Source organism: Aythya ferina (assembly GCF_964211825.1).
Source record: "Aythya ferina genome assembly, chromosome: 4".
Classification (NCBI taxonomy): Eukaryota; Metazoa; Chordata; class Aves; order Anseriformes; family Anatidae; genus Aythya; species Aythya ferina.
In genome coordinates, this window is record NC_140300.1 from 31,225,163 (window position 1) to 31,238,077 (window position 12,915).

The 12,915-nt window shown below is 44.3% G+C and overlaps 1 protein-coding gene across 1 annotated transcript in view; it reads left to right on the plus strand.

Annotated features, from left to right (window-relative positions):
- The window catches only part of CFAP299 (cilia and flagella associated protein 299), a gene marked incomplete at its 5' end in the record, with an annotated part of 209,645 nt that overhangs the window by 195,626 nt on the left and 1,104 nt on the right, over nucleotides 1-12,915 (plus strand). Inside the window, 3 exons of the mRNA XM_084519236.1 lie at nucleotides 460-510; nucleotides 8,859-8,988; nucleotides 11,607-12,111. Coding sequence (XP_084375362.1) covers nucleotides 460-510; nucleotides 8,859-8,988; nucleotides 11,607-11,702 — 277 coding nt within the window. The 3' untranslated portion in view covers nucleotides 11,703-12,111. The remainder of the gene's footprint in view (nucleotides 1-459; nucleotides 511-8,858; nucleotides 8,989-11,606; nucleotides 12,112-12,915) is intronic.

Genomic DNA, 12,915 nt, shown 5'->3' on the forward strand with positions numbered 1-12,915 from the left:
TATTAGGAAAAAAAAAAAGAAGAAAAAAAAAACTTTCCTGGGTGGCTGACTTTAATGCAATCACTGTTACTGGTACACAGAAGAACAAGGACTTGGGTTTTGTATGTTGATCTGTCAGTTATATGCAACTTCCAACAGGCCTTCAGTGATTATTAATTGCACAATATGTATAAGCTATTCATCCTGTTGTTCTTTCAACAATTACATGCCTCTTTTTTATCTTCTTCGTTGTAGCTTCAAGATAAAGCTTTTTCTTTTCTTTGGCCATAAATCCTAATGTGTTGGGAGGTTTTATTCTTTTAAAGATGGAGAAAACTAATAAGATAATAAATTCCGAGTGATTACTGCACAGCTTCTGGATCTGACAGTAGTTTCATCATTTCTTGGGATTGAGCCTATAACCCTGAGGACTTGAATTTCTTCTCCTTTCATTGCTTTTATTTCTTTTCTTTTTCCTAGCCTTCATCCTGAAATGCAAAATCCATATGCAGCTGAAGTTCAAACAATGCTGTGAGTACTGAGCAGATTTCTTGTAAAACATCTTGGCTACCAGAAATATTTTGAAGTGCTCCAATGCTGGGGATGTCTGCTAACATCTACTGAAAGCGATAGCTCCTGGACCTACACGTTGGAGTGTGATGCCAGTGACAGCGAGCCAGGGTGCGTTACAGAAAGGATGACCTGAGTGCAGTTCAGGCACCAGGCATGCTTCGTTTTGGACCATCGTGCCCCACAGCCACCTGTGCCTTCCTGCCAGCACTAAAGGCTGCTTACTGTAAGCTGAGCAGGCTGATGGCTACAGCCCTGCTGTAGGCTGCTGCTGGAGGTGGGGCATTGCATACTTGGGACACAGAGGTAGAAAAAGCCCCTGGTGTCAGTGGTGAAGAAAAAGATATCAGCCTTGCAAGCCTCTGCTTGGACTTGTGAGACTCAGGACTCTCAGAATTGGGAATGAGATGGAGCTACACAGCTAATGGGTTCCAATGCAGCTCATGTTTTCTGTCTGAGGAAAGACTTTTTGGTTGGTTTTTGGTTTGGTTATGTTACCTATTTGCACAGAAGAATATAGCAGTATACAGCCTGGGAGAATCACTTCTTTAAACTCCAGCGTATGGCAGCAGTCCAGTGTCTGGAGGTATGTTATAGATACATGCAGGAACAGTTGTCAGTGGAAGTTCTGCCAGAGTTTGAGGAAACCATTTCCGAGTTCTGAAACAGCATCTGAATTCCACAGGTCATCCCAGAAAGGCAGTGACATAGTCTCTGGGTTATTTTCATGACTTTTAAAATGTAGGTAGTGATCTCTCTTGTTTCATTTCCTACTTCTACTTGTCAGTCCAAACTCAACAAAGGAAAGGAAATATTTTGCACTCAGAAGTACATTTAGGCAATGATATGCTCTGTCTTATCAATGACAAATCGTTAAAATCCGTATTTCTTGTCCTGGAAGCAAACATAGTGTCCTTGTGTTCACAGCTGAATGTAGAAACATTTCTTTGCACTTGTTCAGGTCCCAGAAAGAACAGTTGTACCCAGAGATGAGGAGTGTTTGGGAAGAATTTGGAAATGAAAAGTTCATGTACCAGTCAGGATTTTGGTGACTTTAATGACATCCTTCTGAGGGAGCAAACCTGATGCATGCAAACTATAAGGACTGAAATTTATCAAACCTCTACGTTTGATAGAAGGTGAAGTGCAATGGCTTGTGGCATAACAGGATGACAGGATAGAGTGGGCAGGTTGCAAGATAGCAGAGATGCACGGGAATATCATCTGGATCCCATTGCTGTATGTACAATACCCATGGCGGGGGGGGAGTGTTTGTAGATAGAGTAGATGTATCATGTGTTCCATCCGTGTTACACATATTTGAAATCATCTTTGATTCATAGATAATTCATGAGCAGAAGAAAACTTATCTGATGAGCAGGCTTTGTGCAGCACAGTGTTCAGCATTTGTGGCTGTGAGTACGTGCACGTGAGTGAAACAGAAGATGAAAATGTAACTGCCTTAGATGCTGGCAGACAGACTAACAAGATGGACTGTGCAGCAGCTGCTGAGGAGCACAGGCAGAAGAGGTATGTACTGGCTGTAGCTGAGAACATAGTTGTGTTCTCCAATATAAAATGACTATTTCATATGAAGATTAGAGGTTCTTCTTATTCTGTCAAGAAAAAGGCTGAAAATTTGAATTGTGGGATGATAGCATCTTTTGGCTGTGGTATCTTTTTGGCTTTTGGCATCTAACTCTTGTGTAACAGAATTGCTTTCCAAGTCCTCTTTATGCTGCTGCTCTTCTGACTGAGAAACATGCCAAGCCATGATAAGCCATAGTATGGCCTTGGCGTACGTGATAATGTGCCATCTTAGTTGAGTTGGTTTGCCAGTCAAAAGTGTTTGAAAGGCCTTTCTCCCTCTTTCCTCCCTCCTCAAAAGTGTCTGCCTTATTTTGTAGGGAAGTGGATTTAGCCTGCTTGTTGCAGAATCATCTCATACAGGGCTTCAGTTGTTTCAAGTCAAGAAAACTCATGACTTTGGAGAGGTTTCTCTTCTAGAATCCTTTTGCCCAATGCTTTTGTGAGCTCTTTACTTGCCAGTCTCCAACGGCACAGCTTTGAATTGCCAATTCCTGTGCAACTCTGAGCTGCATCCAGCATAACTCTTGGGTTAAGATTTGTATTATGCTCTAGTCCAGCCTGGGTGTAGGTTTCCAGGGCAAAGCAGGTTTATAGTTCAGTGAATCTTGCCAACAGTGCACACCTCTTAGTATCCACCTTGCATTTATCTCCACCTCCCTTCAGTCCATTGCTTTTCATGGTATGCCCATCGGCTCATCAGAGATGACTGACAGGCTGCTGAGAGGCAGTTCTTACAAATGGGATCAGTGGAAGCTGCAGGTGCTCATTGTCTTGCATATCACACTCCTTCCCCCCCCCCCCTTATGCAGGGAAAATTGAGCAGTTTTAGGGGCAGATCCCATATGGGAGGTGGAGCAGCCAGACGGCTTATCAGAAGGAGCGGGTAGGATCTAGGGGTTACAGGGCCAAGAGGAGCTCTGAAGCCTTGAGATCTCGAAGCTGCTCCAGCATACCACCGACAGCGTTAAATGAAAGCAGCCCCAAAGCCAGTCTGTGTGCCCCATGGAAACCTCCTCGTATTCCCTGTGCTTAACGTTCATCATCGCTCATATGGCAGGGTCTCCTGTGCAGAGTGCTTGGCTGGCTGCATGTCCTCACAGCACTGGTTTCGTGGCATCAGGTCAGGATCAGGAAAGAAATCATGTTTTTTACGCCATGCGGTAGAAAAGGGGAGTCAAGCTCTGTGAGACATTTTCAAACTCTTGCTATTCATAAGCTTCCTTGACATGGAGTAGATGTGATCCCAGTGACCCACAGGGGTGCACTGGATGGTTGAACACACCGGGTGAGCCGCTGGCCTCTGCTGAGTGGGATTGCAGGGTTGCTGCTGCTGCCTGGGAAAGGTTGGAGGGTGAGGATGTGTTTGGGACCTGCAGGGAGAAGGTGCTGGCGCTGGCAGCAGAGCGCTGCTGCAGGAGCTGTCCAGAAGCTGCACCTCTGCTAGGTCAGCGCCGACTGGCACGGTGCTCACCCCTGGAACCAAGATACCTGCTGCCCCCAGTGCTGATGGGGCTGTTTGCCAAGGCCGGTAATGAGATGCAGGGAACTGCATGGCTAAAGGCAAGGCCAAAAGGATTCTTTCTGGCATAGCAGTTCTGAGCAGGGGAGCCTGTCACAGATTAGAGGCAGAGGACCCCGTTACCTCCTGTGCCAGTAGCATAAACAGGACTTGTCAGACAGTATCTGCTGTGGTGACTGCTGCTTTGTAACTGCAGGCAGAGCAGAAGGAAACCAAGGCATGAACAGGTCCTACAGACCAGACCTTTGTTTCTCCAATTGAATACAAGAGTTCACTGGAGTAACTCCGGACATACAACCAGGTTGGAAGATTGGCCATGTGAGTTTAGCTAAGTGTTAGCAGGTTTTAATCCAGTACTGACAATATAGCATGTCAGCAGGAAAAGAAACCACCAAAACTAGCTGCTGTGCACAGTAGCTGTGGACAAATCAAACTGCCTTGGTTTCCCAAAGTACTATAATAAATCTCACCCTACCTCAGCAATTGTTTGGTAAATGCAATTATTTCAATCCAAGCTGCTTCGAGATGAAAAGGGAAAGCAATATTGGGCATCTTAAAATTTCTTAGGTGGAAAAAGTAGCTTGTTCTTGTGTAACCAGGGGTCTGTGACATGCATCTTATTACAAAACCATGGTTGGTGTGGAGTCATATCCCACTGAGGCATTGACCTTGTTCACACCAGAAAGCTCTGGAAGGACTGACAGCCCAAGTCCTATCCAAGTATGTTGCTATTTTGTCGTGTTTAGCACCATGCAGGATGCCAGTTTTCAGCCTTACTGGGAAGATTAGCAGTGCACTCCTTCTGGAGGGCAGAAAGGAGGAGGATGTCAGGATAAAGGAGCTGCTGCCTTGTTTTATTTCTATTTCTGCTCTTCTTTGTTGTCCTGCATCCCCCTATCACCCTTGTCTGCAGCCTTCTGCTGCTGCCCAACTACAGAGAGCTGGTCTGTAAATTACCAGGAGGGGGTCTGGAGCCAGATAGTTTGCATCGCAAATTCGTAGAACCACAAACTGAAAAAAGCTGTTGAGCCATCATTGTTTATAATTAGTTTTTGACTGAAGTCCCAGTCTGCTATAGGGAATGGTTTTATCTTAGTGTATGTGTGGGTGGGAAGAGAAAAGTAGAGAACTGAATCAAGGAACCAATCCTTATCCTGAGGGGAAGAAAGAGCTGGGTAGTATAACTTAACCCCATGGGATCAAAGGTGGGCCAACACAGACATAAACACCTTTGCACTATGTTCTCGCTCCCTGAGTTTGCTGATTTAAATAGTAAATACTAAGCTGGGACAACAAAGCACTTACCCTGGAGATACACACCTCTTCTTTTGGTCAGATGGTGATTGGCAACCCTCACTCTGTTCTGTGTCTAAAACCCTCTCCAGTCTGTCCAGGCCTGATGCACCAAGCATTGCACTTCCACCCCTAGAATAAGGCTGTGTAAGTCCTTTTAACATCACAGCTGGTTTCCCACTACAGACTAAGGGGAGAAAAAGGGAACCTTTTCTTGCCTGGGATTCGGCTGTAGGAAAGCAGTTGGGCAGCTCCCTGAATGTGAGCGGCCACAGGACTCCTACCAAAGCATCCCATCTCCTGGCTAGGGCTGGCACCTGAGGTTCCTCACCGCTCTGCCTTCAGCACACGTGTCCCAGGGAAAAATCTCCGCTGTTTGCTGTGCCCTGGCTCCCCCAGCCACTGATGAGCTGTAATAAAGCCTGCCTTACATCTCGCAAGAATGTCAAGTGGTTTAATGCGTGTTTACAGAAGGACCCAGAGATTTTTGGATGAAAGACATTGTGTAAGCACCATGTGGTTTGATGTGCTGCCATCTTGGTACCCGAAGGATAACTTTAAGGATACAAAAACCTGTATTCATATTCTTGTGTTTTGGGAGGGCATTTGCCTGTCTGCAGAATGAAAATCTGCTCAGACCAGAAATTAGCTGATGAATGAAAAAACAAAACAAAACAAAAAAAGGCTTGCATATTTGTCTGTATTCCCAAACAGTGTGCTACTTGTTCTATACCACTGCACCGACAAGTCATTGTTTAAAAAAAAAAAAAAGAAAAAAAAAGATACATTCTTCTTGCAGCTGGACTGTGGGCACTGTTAAGTCTTTCATACTCCACATGCTTAAGTACCGTGCTGAGAACTGCTACATTTGTTCCAAAACACATGGAAATCAAACAAAATAGTAATAGAAAAAATGCACACTGCAAATTTTGTCTTTGGCATTTGATCCTGTTCATCTGATACCATGTTTTCATCTGAGGATAATTTAAATATTTAAAGCCACATGTAGTTCTGCTACTAAAATCAGTTTGGTTAGATTGGAATTATAGCAACTCATAAATAGAGCTTCCTACTGAAGCTTGTTTAGAATTTATTCTACAGAAAGAAATAAGGATGAGATGAGATTGCCTAGCTCCCTATTTCCACTCTCCTTTTATTGCAACATCCTCCTGGTAGAATGCATTGATTCTGACGACCAAATTTCGCCACAACATTAACTGGCAGGGGAGAGGCTGCTCCAGAGAAGCCTTCTCCAATCCCTTGTTCCTCTGATCAAAATTCTTCTGATATCCTGGCTAGATGCATTTCCATCTTTCACGTATTGCTTTGACCTTCCTGCAATGCTGCCCTCTAGCAGCAGTAGCCCTTAACATCTTTCCAGCTGAAGCTGGGTGCAAGGATTACTTGAATCTTGATGTCATCACTTGCGTCACTTCTCAGTGAAGAACCTGAGTAAAGGAATGTAGGGGGAAATTCCTTTCTGTGGCCAGACATCTCCAAAGTCTTCCTCATAGCAGCAGCCTCCAGGTTATCTGTTGCTCTTTGTTTTAGAGGACACGGGAATGCCAGGCGGTGCAGGGTGCAGCACTGCCACATGCGTATGTGTGGGAGGGGCAGCCAGAGAGTTTTGCAGGGCATTGCCCCATTCTCTTTCTCATCAGTACCGAGTTCTGGGGGTTCCACCTCACTTTGCCGATGGCCAGTGGGTTCCTCTTGAACATCTAAGCACGTGACAGAAACTAATTCATCATTGTGCAAAAGTCCCCAACAAAACTGTTTGTGTTAGACATTTATTCCCCAGCACACAGCCTGTCTGAGCCCTGACCTTGTTTTCAGTGGACATCCAAAGTTCCCAGTGACTTAAATGTGGAAGTATTGTAGGAGTAGTGTTGGAAACTTGGCAAAATGCAGGAAGTTATTATCTGGTAGCTAATTGACTATTTCCTCCTTCAGACATTTAATTTCATTTTAATGACTGTGGGGAAGTCTTTGCAGAGAGACATTTCCCCCCACCTCCTTAGCTAATGTACAGCAAATCCTTCCTAATCTGGTAGTGGTTTTCCAGCAGAACAATCTCTATGTGTGCAATTGGTCTCATTAACAGAGTTGTGTCCTGGGGGAGACAGGGAAAAGATGCATGGATGAAATGATGTAACAGAGTAGAGAGAGAAAAGAATTTTCACAAATAATTTGTATATAATTCTTTCCATAATCTTAGATTTACACAGTGAAAAAATCTAACTACTTAACGTGGGGACTCGAGAACATAAAATAATTATATAGAGAATGAACTAATTTGACCAACTACTGTGTTAAAGCAAAACGGTTATTACCACCAAGCTGAACACGAATTACATCCACCCACCTTTTGTTCATTTTTTGCAGACATCCAAGTGTTAGGCTGCACAGAGTTCCAGAGGGCGGCTCCTACTTGCATTAACCTACTGCCTCAAGGACATAGCTTTGTGCTGAGCACACCTCAAAGTCCATTTTACATTACCTGGCTGTAATCCAGGGCCATTGACTTCAGTGGCAAATCAACCCCTGACTTCACTGATGCCAGGATGAATTCCACAAGGGTGCTGTAAATTCCTCTCCGTGTCATTGTACATTGGTCTGTTCCTACCCGAGGTATTCAGGATGTAAAAAGGCTCAGCGTTATATGTAACAGTGAGGCCTACCTTTTTACAGTCTTTCAGAGTGAGGAAGAATTCAAGGCACTTTTAAAGCTCTCTCTAGCTGGAATGGAATATTCTTGCAGAAGGCACTAGAATAAAAGGCACTGAATATTCTAAGTTTTTTAAATCCTCCCTATACCCAGAGAGATTTCCTGATTTATTCCCATCTCCACCTCCTTTTGTGAAAGACACACGTCTCTGACCACTAGCAGAAAGGTAATGTGCCATTTCAGTGATCAAATGGGTATCTCAGTGAGGGATGAGTAGCAGCAGCATCACATCATGCAATCTGCAGTTACATCTGAGATTTAAAAAAATATATATAGAAATAAGCAATAGCAATGAATGTGTGAATTTCAGCCTGTTAGTTGGGTGGGTGCCAAGTACAAAACTCAAAAGGGCTGAGGCCAGGAGATAAAAAGTTGGAGAAGTCAGCACTCAAAACTGAGAGAAGTCCTGTGGACTTCCAGCACCTCCAACCTATAACTAAGGCCAATTAGCTGCTGAAGTAATTTCGTGTCCGTTTTGTATTTGACATAGTGAACTGATGTTTCCTTCCTACTCTGTGTTTAGCACTGGACATGTCAGAAGCTAGAGACCCAGTCCTTCTGATGGAGTGGTTTGCTCTGGAATCAATCACAGACTGACACCCACAGCTCTTTGGGGAGCAGGGATTTTCCCTGGGGAACTGCAGGTCAGCTCATCCTGCCATATCTGGCCCATGAGGAGACATCCACAAACTTGACTACCAGAATTACATTAAAAACAAGAGAAAGAAAAACAGTAAGGCAGCAAGAGAGTTACAGCGAGATCCAAAGGGGAAACTGTTGGTTTCCACATCTGGTTTGCAGATCTGTGGTGGTCCGGGAAGCACTTTCAGGTGGTCTCCAGAGCTGTTTCCGTCACAGTAGTAGTTCTCAAGCACTACCACTTCCCTCTAGGTATAACCCAGGCGCTGAATCTTTTAGTAACACTAGTACTGAATAGATGAGGAGACAGCTAGGGGCCTCAGTTTTGGTTTGCCAGAGATCAGATACATAGGGCAACATTTGGACAGGTTTTCTAATATTCAGTAGACTTGTACTCCTCAGTAAATCTGTTTGGCTTTCAGAGGGGCTGTTGTGGAGTCAGTAACTACTCAACGTGAATGAGGAGGTCAGAATCTGTCCTTTAAGTGGGAAGAATGACATCCCTTAAAACTACAGCATTTCTATTTCGCATTTTCACAGCTTTTACAACTGGAATAAAAATGTCGTCTCTTCAAACCCCAGCCCAAATTACGAAGTGATTGCAGAAAATGCCTGTGGACTACTCTTCAAGAACAAAATGGATGGGAAAATAATAAATGTAAATCCCAAGGTAAATGTCTTTTTTTGCAGTATTCTGGATTTCCCTTATGCAATGGAGTTTGACTGCTAAACTGTTGAGTCTGATTGCAAATAGTTTCTTTATCAATATGCAGCTAATATTTCAGGCTTACCCAGACATGCTATTCCCCTTGTTAACACAGCTGCTTTGGTCCCTGTAAGGATAACCTCCACTTACCGTGTTTATGACTGAGTAGGTCTTTCCCTTGTAAAGGAAACCAGAAGTTAAACTGACTGGTACAAGTGAAATGTCTTCAAAGCTGGGTTTCTCTTCTACCTTCTCCCTTACCTTGGCCTTTCTTCCAATCAGAACTACAAAGTGTTGCCATCACTGCCAGGGTAGGCTGCACACTGGGGCTGTGTTCTGTTAAGTGCCTTGCCTGGAAGTGCTACGGAGGGGGGAAACATTGGGAGAGTGAACAGACAGAGGAGGAAAAGGAGGACTGGTTGGAAGATGTGAGGACTGGAGCATGGAATTATATCAGCAGGTACGTCTGGTGTGAGAAGACACTGTGTTTTACTCAGAGGGTCACACATGCCTCTAGCTGAAGGGAAAAGCTGTTAAAATGTTGGCAAAGCAAACTGGGGCTGGTGGTCCCTATATTAACCTCCTCTTAAAAATCAAACCTCTGTTATGAAGAGTGCCTGCAGGTGGGTAAAAGTAAATAAAAATGGAGCTGCTCTGAAACAAAAGCTGCAGCTTGCAGCACCTGTAATATCCCAAATCCTGGCAGGGCCCTCTGAACACCAGCAAATCCAGAAAGCAGAATCAGTTGAAGCACGGGCCATCTTGCACACCAGCACTTTCACAGAGGTGAATGGAAGCCAGCAGCATTCCCAGTATGAACCATCATTACTCTTCTTCCTTAATACAAAAGATTTGGGAAGTCCTGAGGAAAGTGGTCCCATTTATTTTGTTCTTGTAGCAGACTGAGATTGTCACAGTTGAATACAAACAAAGCAAATGCTCTCACATGCTGAAGTCATACCCAGACATCCCTTTGTCAGCCATAGGTGAAAACTGATTAAATCATGACACTTACTTGTATCTTTTCTGTTGAGATCTGAATGGGTAGTATCACTATAGACAACTTCCTTCTGTAAGAAACCGTCTGTGTTCTTTGGTGCTAACTGCACTTCTTTAAACTTTACAACTGAAGTTTTTGGACTGTAGATTGAATGTGACAAACACACCCAGGATTTGGTTACTCTCAAAACCAACATGAACTAAGCTGGGCAATAATTTGTTTGGGTTTGTACAGAACAGATCCTAGGATGATGGTTTCTTTGATGTGCTTCCCATGAAAGATGGTCGCATATGAATAGTAACAGTACAAAATATCAAATTATATGCATTTCAGAATAAGTGCATTGGTTTGCTAGAAATTCAAAAATGCATACCTAAAAATGTGTTTGGTTGCATTGAAAGTGGGCCACCAATCTAACTTCCTGCAGCTGCAGAACATCTGTAACAAATAAGCAGCTCTTGACTGTCTATGTGAAAGATCCTCGCATGCCAACAGCCAGGCTAGGAAGCATTTGTGTGTGTACATTGTGTCCCCCACAGGTTGCATGGCACGAACCTGTGACTGCCTTAGAGATCCATCTGGTTTTGGCACTTCTTCAGTACTTACTTAAGCAGACAAAGCTTTTGACAAAGTGCAGGACAAACTGAAATGAGTAGGACTTCTCTCTTGTGCTGGTTTCAGCTTGACCAGACTTAGTGCCAGCTGCCTGATCTTTGCAACTGGACTTTCTCTTTGACCAAACAGATGATGGTCCAGTTGTTCCTAGTTGCATGTAGCTAAAAGAACTCTATTACTCTCTTTCACAGAATCATCTAGGTTGGAGGAGACCTCCAAGATCATCTAGACCAACCTCTGACCTAACACTAAAAAGTCCTCCACTAAACCATATCACTAAGCTCTACATCTAAATGTCTTTTAATGTCTTGTAAAGACCTCCAGGGATGGTGACCCAACCACTTCCCTGGGCAGCCCATCCCAATGCCTCACAACCCTTTCAGTAAATAAGTTCTTCCTAACATCCAACCTAAAACTCCCCTAGCGCAACTTCAGCCCATTCCCCCTCGTCCTGTCACCAGGCATGTGGGAGAACAGGCCAACCCCCACCTCGCTACAGCCTCCTTTAAGGTATCTGTAGAGTGCGGTAAGGTCGCCCCCGAGCCTCCTCTTCTCCAGGCTGAACAAGCCCAGCTCCCTCAGCCGCTCCTCGTAGGACTTGTTCTCCAGGCCCCTCATCAGCTTCGTCACCCTTCTCTGGACTCGCTTGAGCACCTCCATGTCCTTCTTGTAGCGAGGGGCCCAAAACTGAACACAGTACTCGAGGTGCGGCCTCACCAGAGCCGAGTACACGGGGACAATCACTTCCCTAGCCCTGCTGGCCACACTGCTTCTGATGCAAGCCAGTGCAAGAGAGAGAAATAAGACTGTCTAGCACCTGAACATCAATTTCCATTGAGAAATCCCCATCCTCAAGCCTAGTTGCACTTATTGAACTTTATGTTCCAAGGGAACAAGCAGACTGATGAAATGACAGAAATATGCCTTGACTCTTCTAACTGCCTCTCTGTAATATTCTCTGTTTCAGGTCTACCCAGGAGACAACACAACACGGACACCTGTTAAAACAAATCTCTATCTCCACATGGTTATCTACGACCATATCGTTGGAAGAGAACCCTAAGGTCTCTTTTCCTCCCAGTGATTCCTTTAGCTACTTTAAAGTCATTTGGAAGAAAAATAAACAGGTTAAAAAAAAAAAATAAAAATAAACAGAAAGACCTTTGCCTTGTGTTTAGGGGAAGGAACGGGATTTTTGTGCTGGTTTAGTGTTGTTTTTTGCCTAGCTCAAGGGAAGTAACATGGAAAGAAGACTCCACACTGCTGTATAGTCCATGTATCTGGCTCCCTTGCTTGCCCTCTGTGAAGTCCCACAGGGTGTGTGAATTGCAGAATAACCTAGAGGGAAGATAGATTTGGAGCCAACGTTCCCACTGCTACTGAGGCTGCAGGGTGACCAGGACAGATGGAGGTGCTGCATTCTTTCCTGGAGTAAAGAAGAAGCTACTGTCCTGTAGTTCTCCAACAATAAGGTATTTTAAATTCCTCCTGGGAGTCTCTTTTTCAGAGAGACCTGGATTTGTGTCGAGCAGCTAACACCATTAAATATGGACCAAGTCATTCACATGATAGTGGAGGGAAATCACTCCACTGGACTGGTAAATATAAAGAAATCTGCAGCACTTTGATGAGTGGTTCCTTGAAGGCCACTTTTCATCCATTCCTGCTCTTGCTACTGTTCTAGTACCAGCTTGCCAGAAGTTCAGGCAGCAGTGTAATGGCCCAAGGGACTCTCCTACCTTCCCAGGGCACTTGGGTACGTTGCCCATACTTACATGACCCAGCTGGTAGAACCACCAATGTGGTTCAAGTCTTCTTACTGGAAAATGGCACAAAGCTAAGTGGCAGAAAGAACTTGCAGGAAACAAAAGAAATAATTACAGAGAAAAGAAGAAGGATGTGGAGGTGAAAGCAGAGGAAACAAAGGCAGAAAGGGGCTGGATAAAATTCCCTGGACGTTGTTTGAGGGACTGGATGATTTTCATCATCTTTGCTGGCCTTAGCACTTTTCACTTTTTGTGAAAAGGACAAGGGAGGGAACCAGACAAGAAAAAAAGATGGTAGCAATGCTGCTAGGCTTACCATAGGGTGGGGTTTATCTACCAGCCTCATCACAAGCATGTTCCCTTTGGAAAAGGCTGAGAGCCTTGGTCTTAGCAGTTGGCGCATTAAATATCCCTTTACTGCAAGGAGAAGGGAGTGTTCCAACAATTACAAAGTGAAAGTTGTTACTTCAAAGCTGCAATAATTTGGGAGAGACTTAGAAGCCTTGTTTT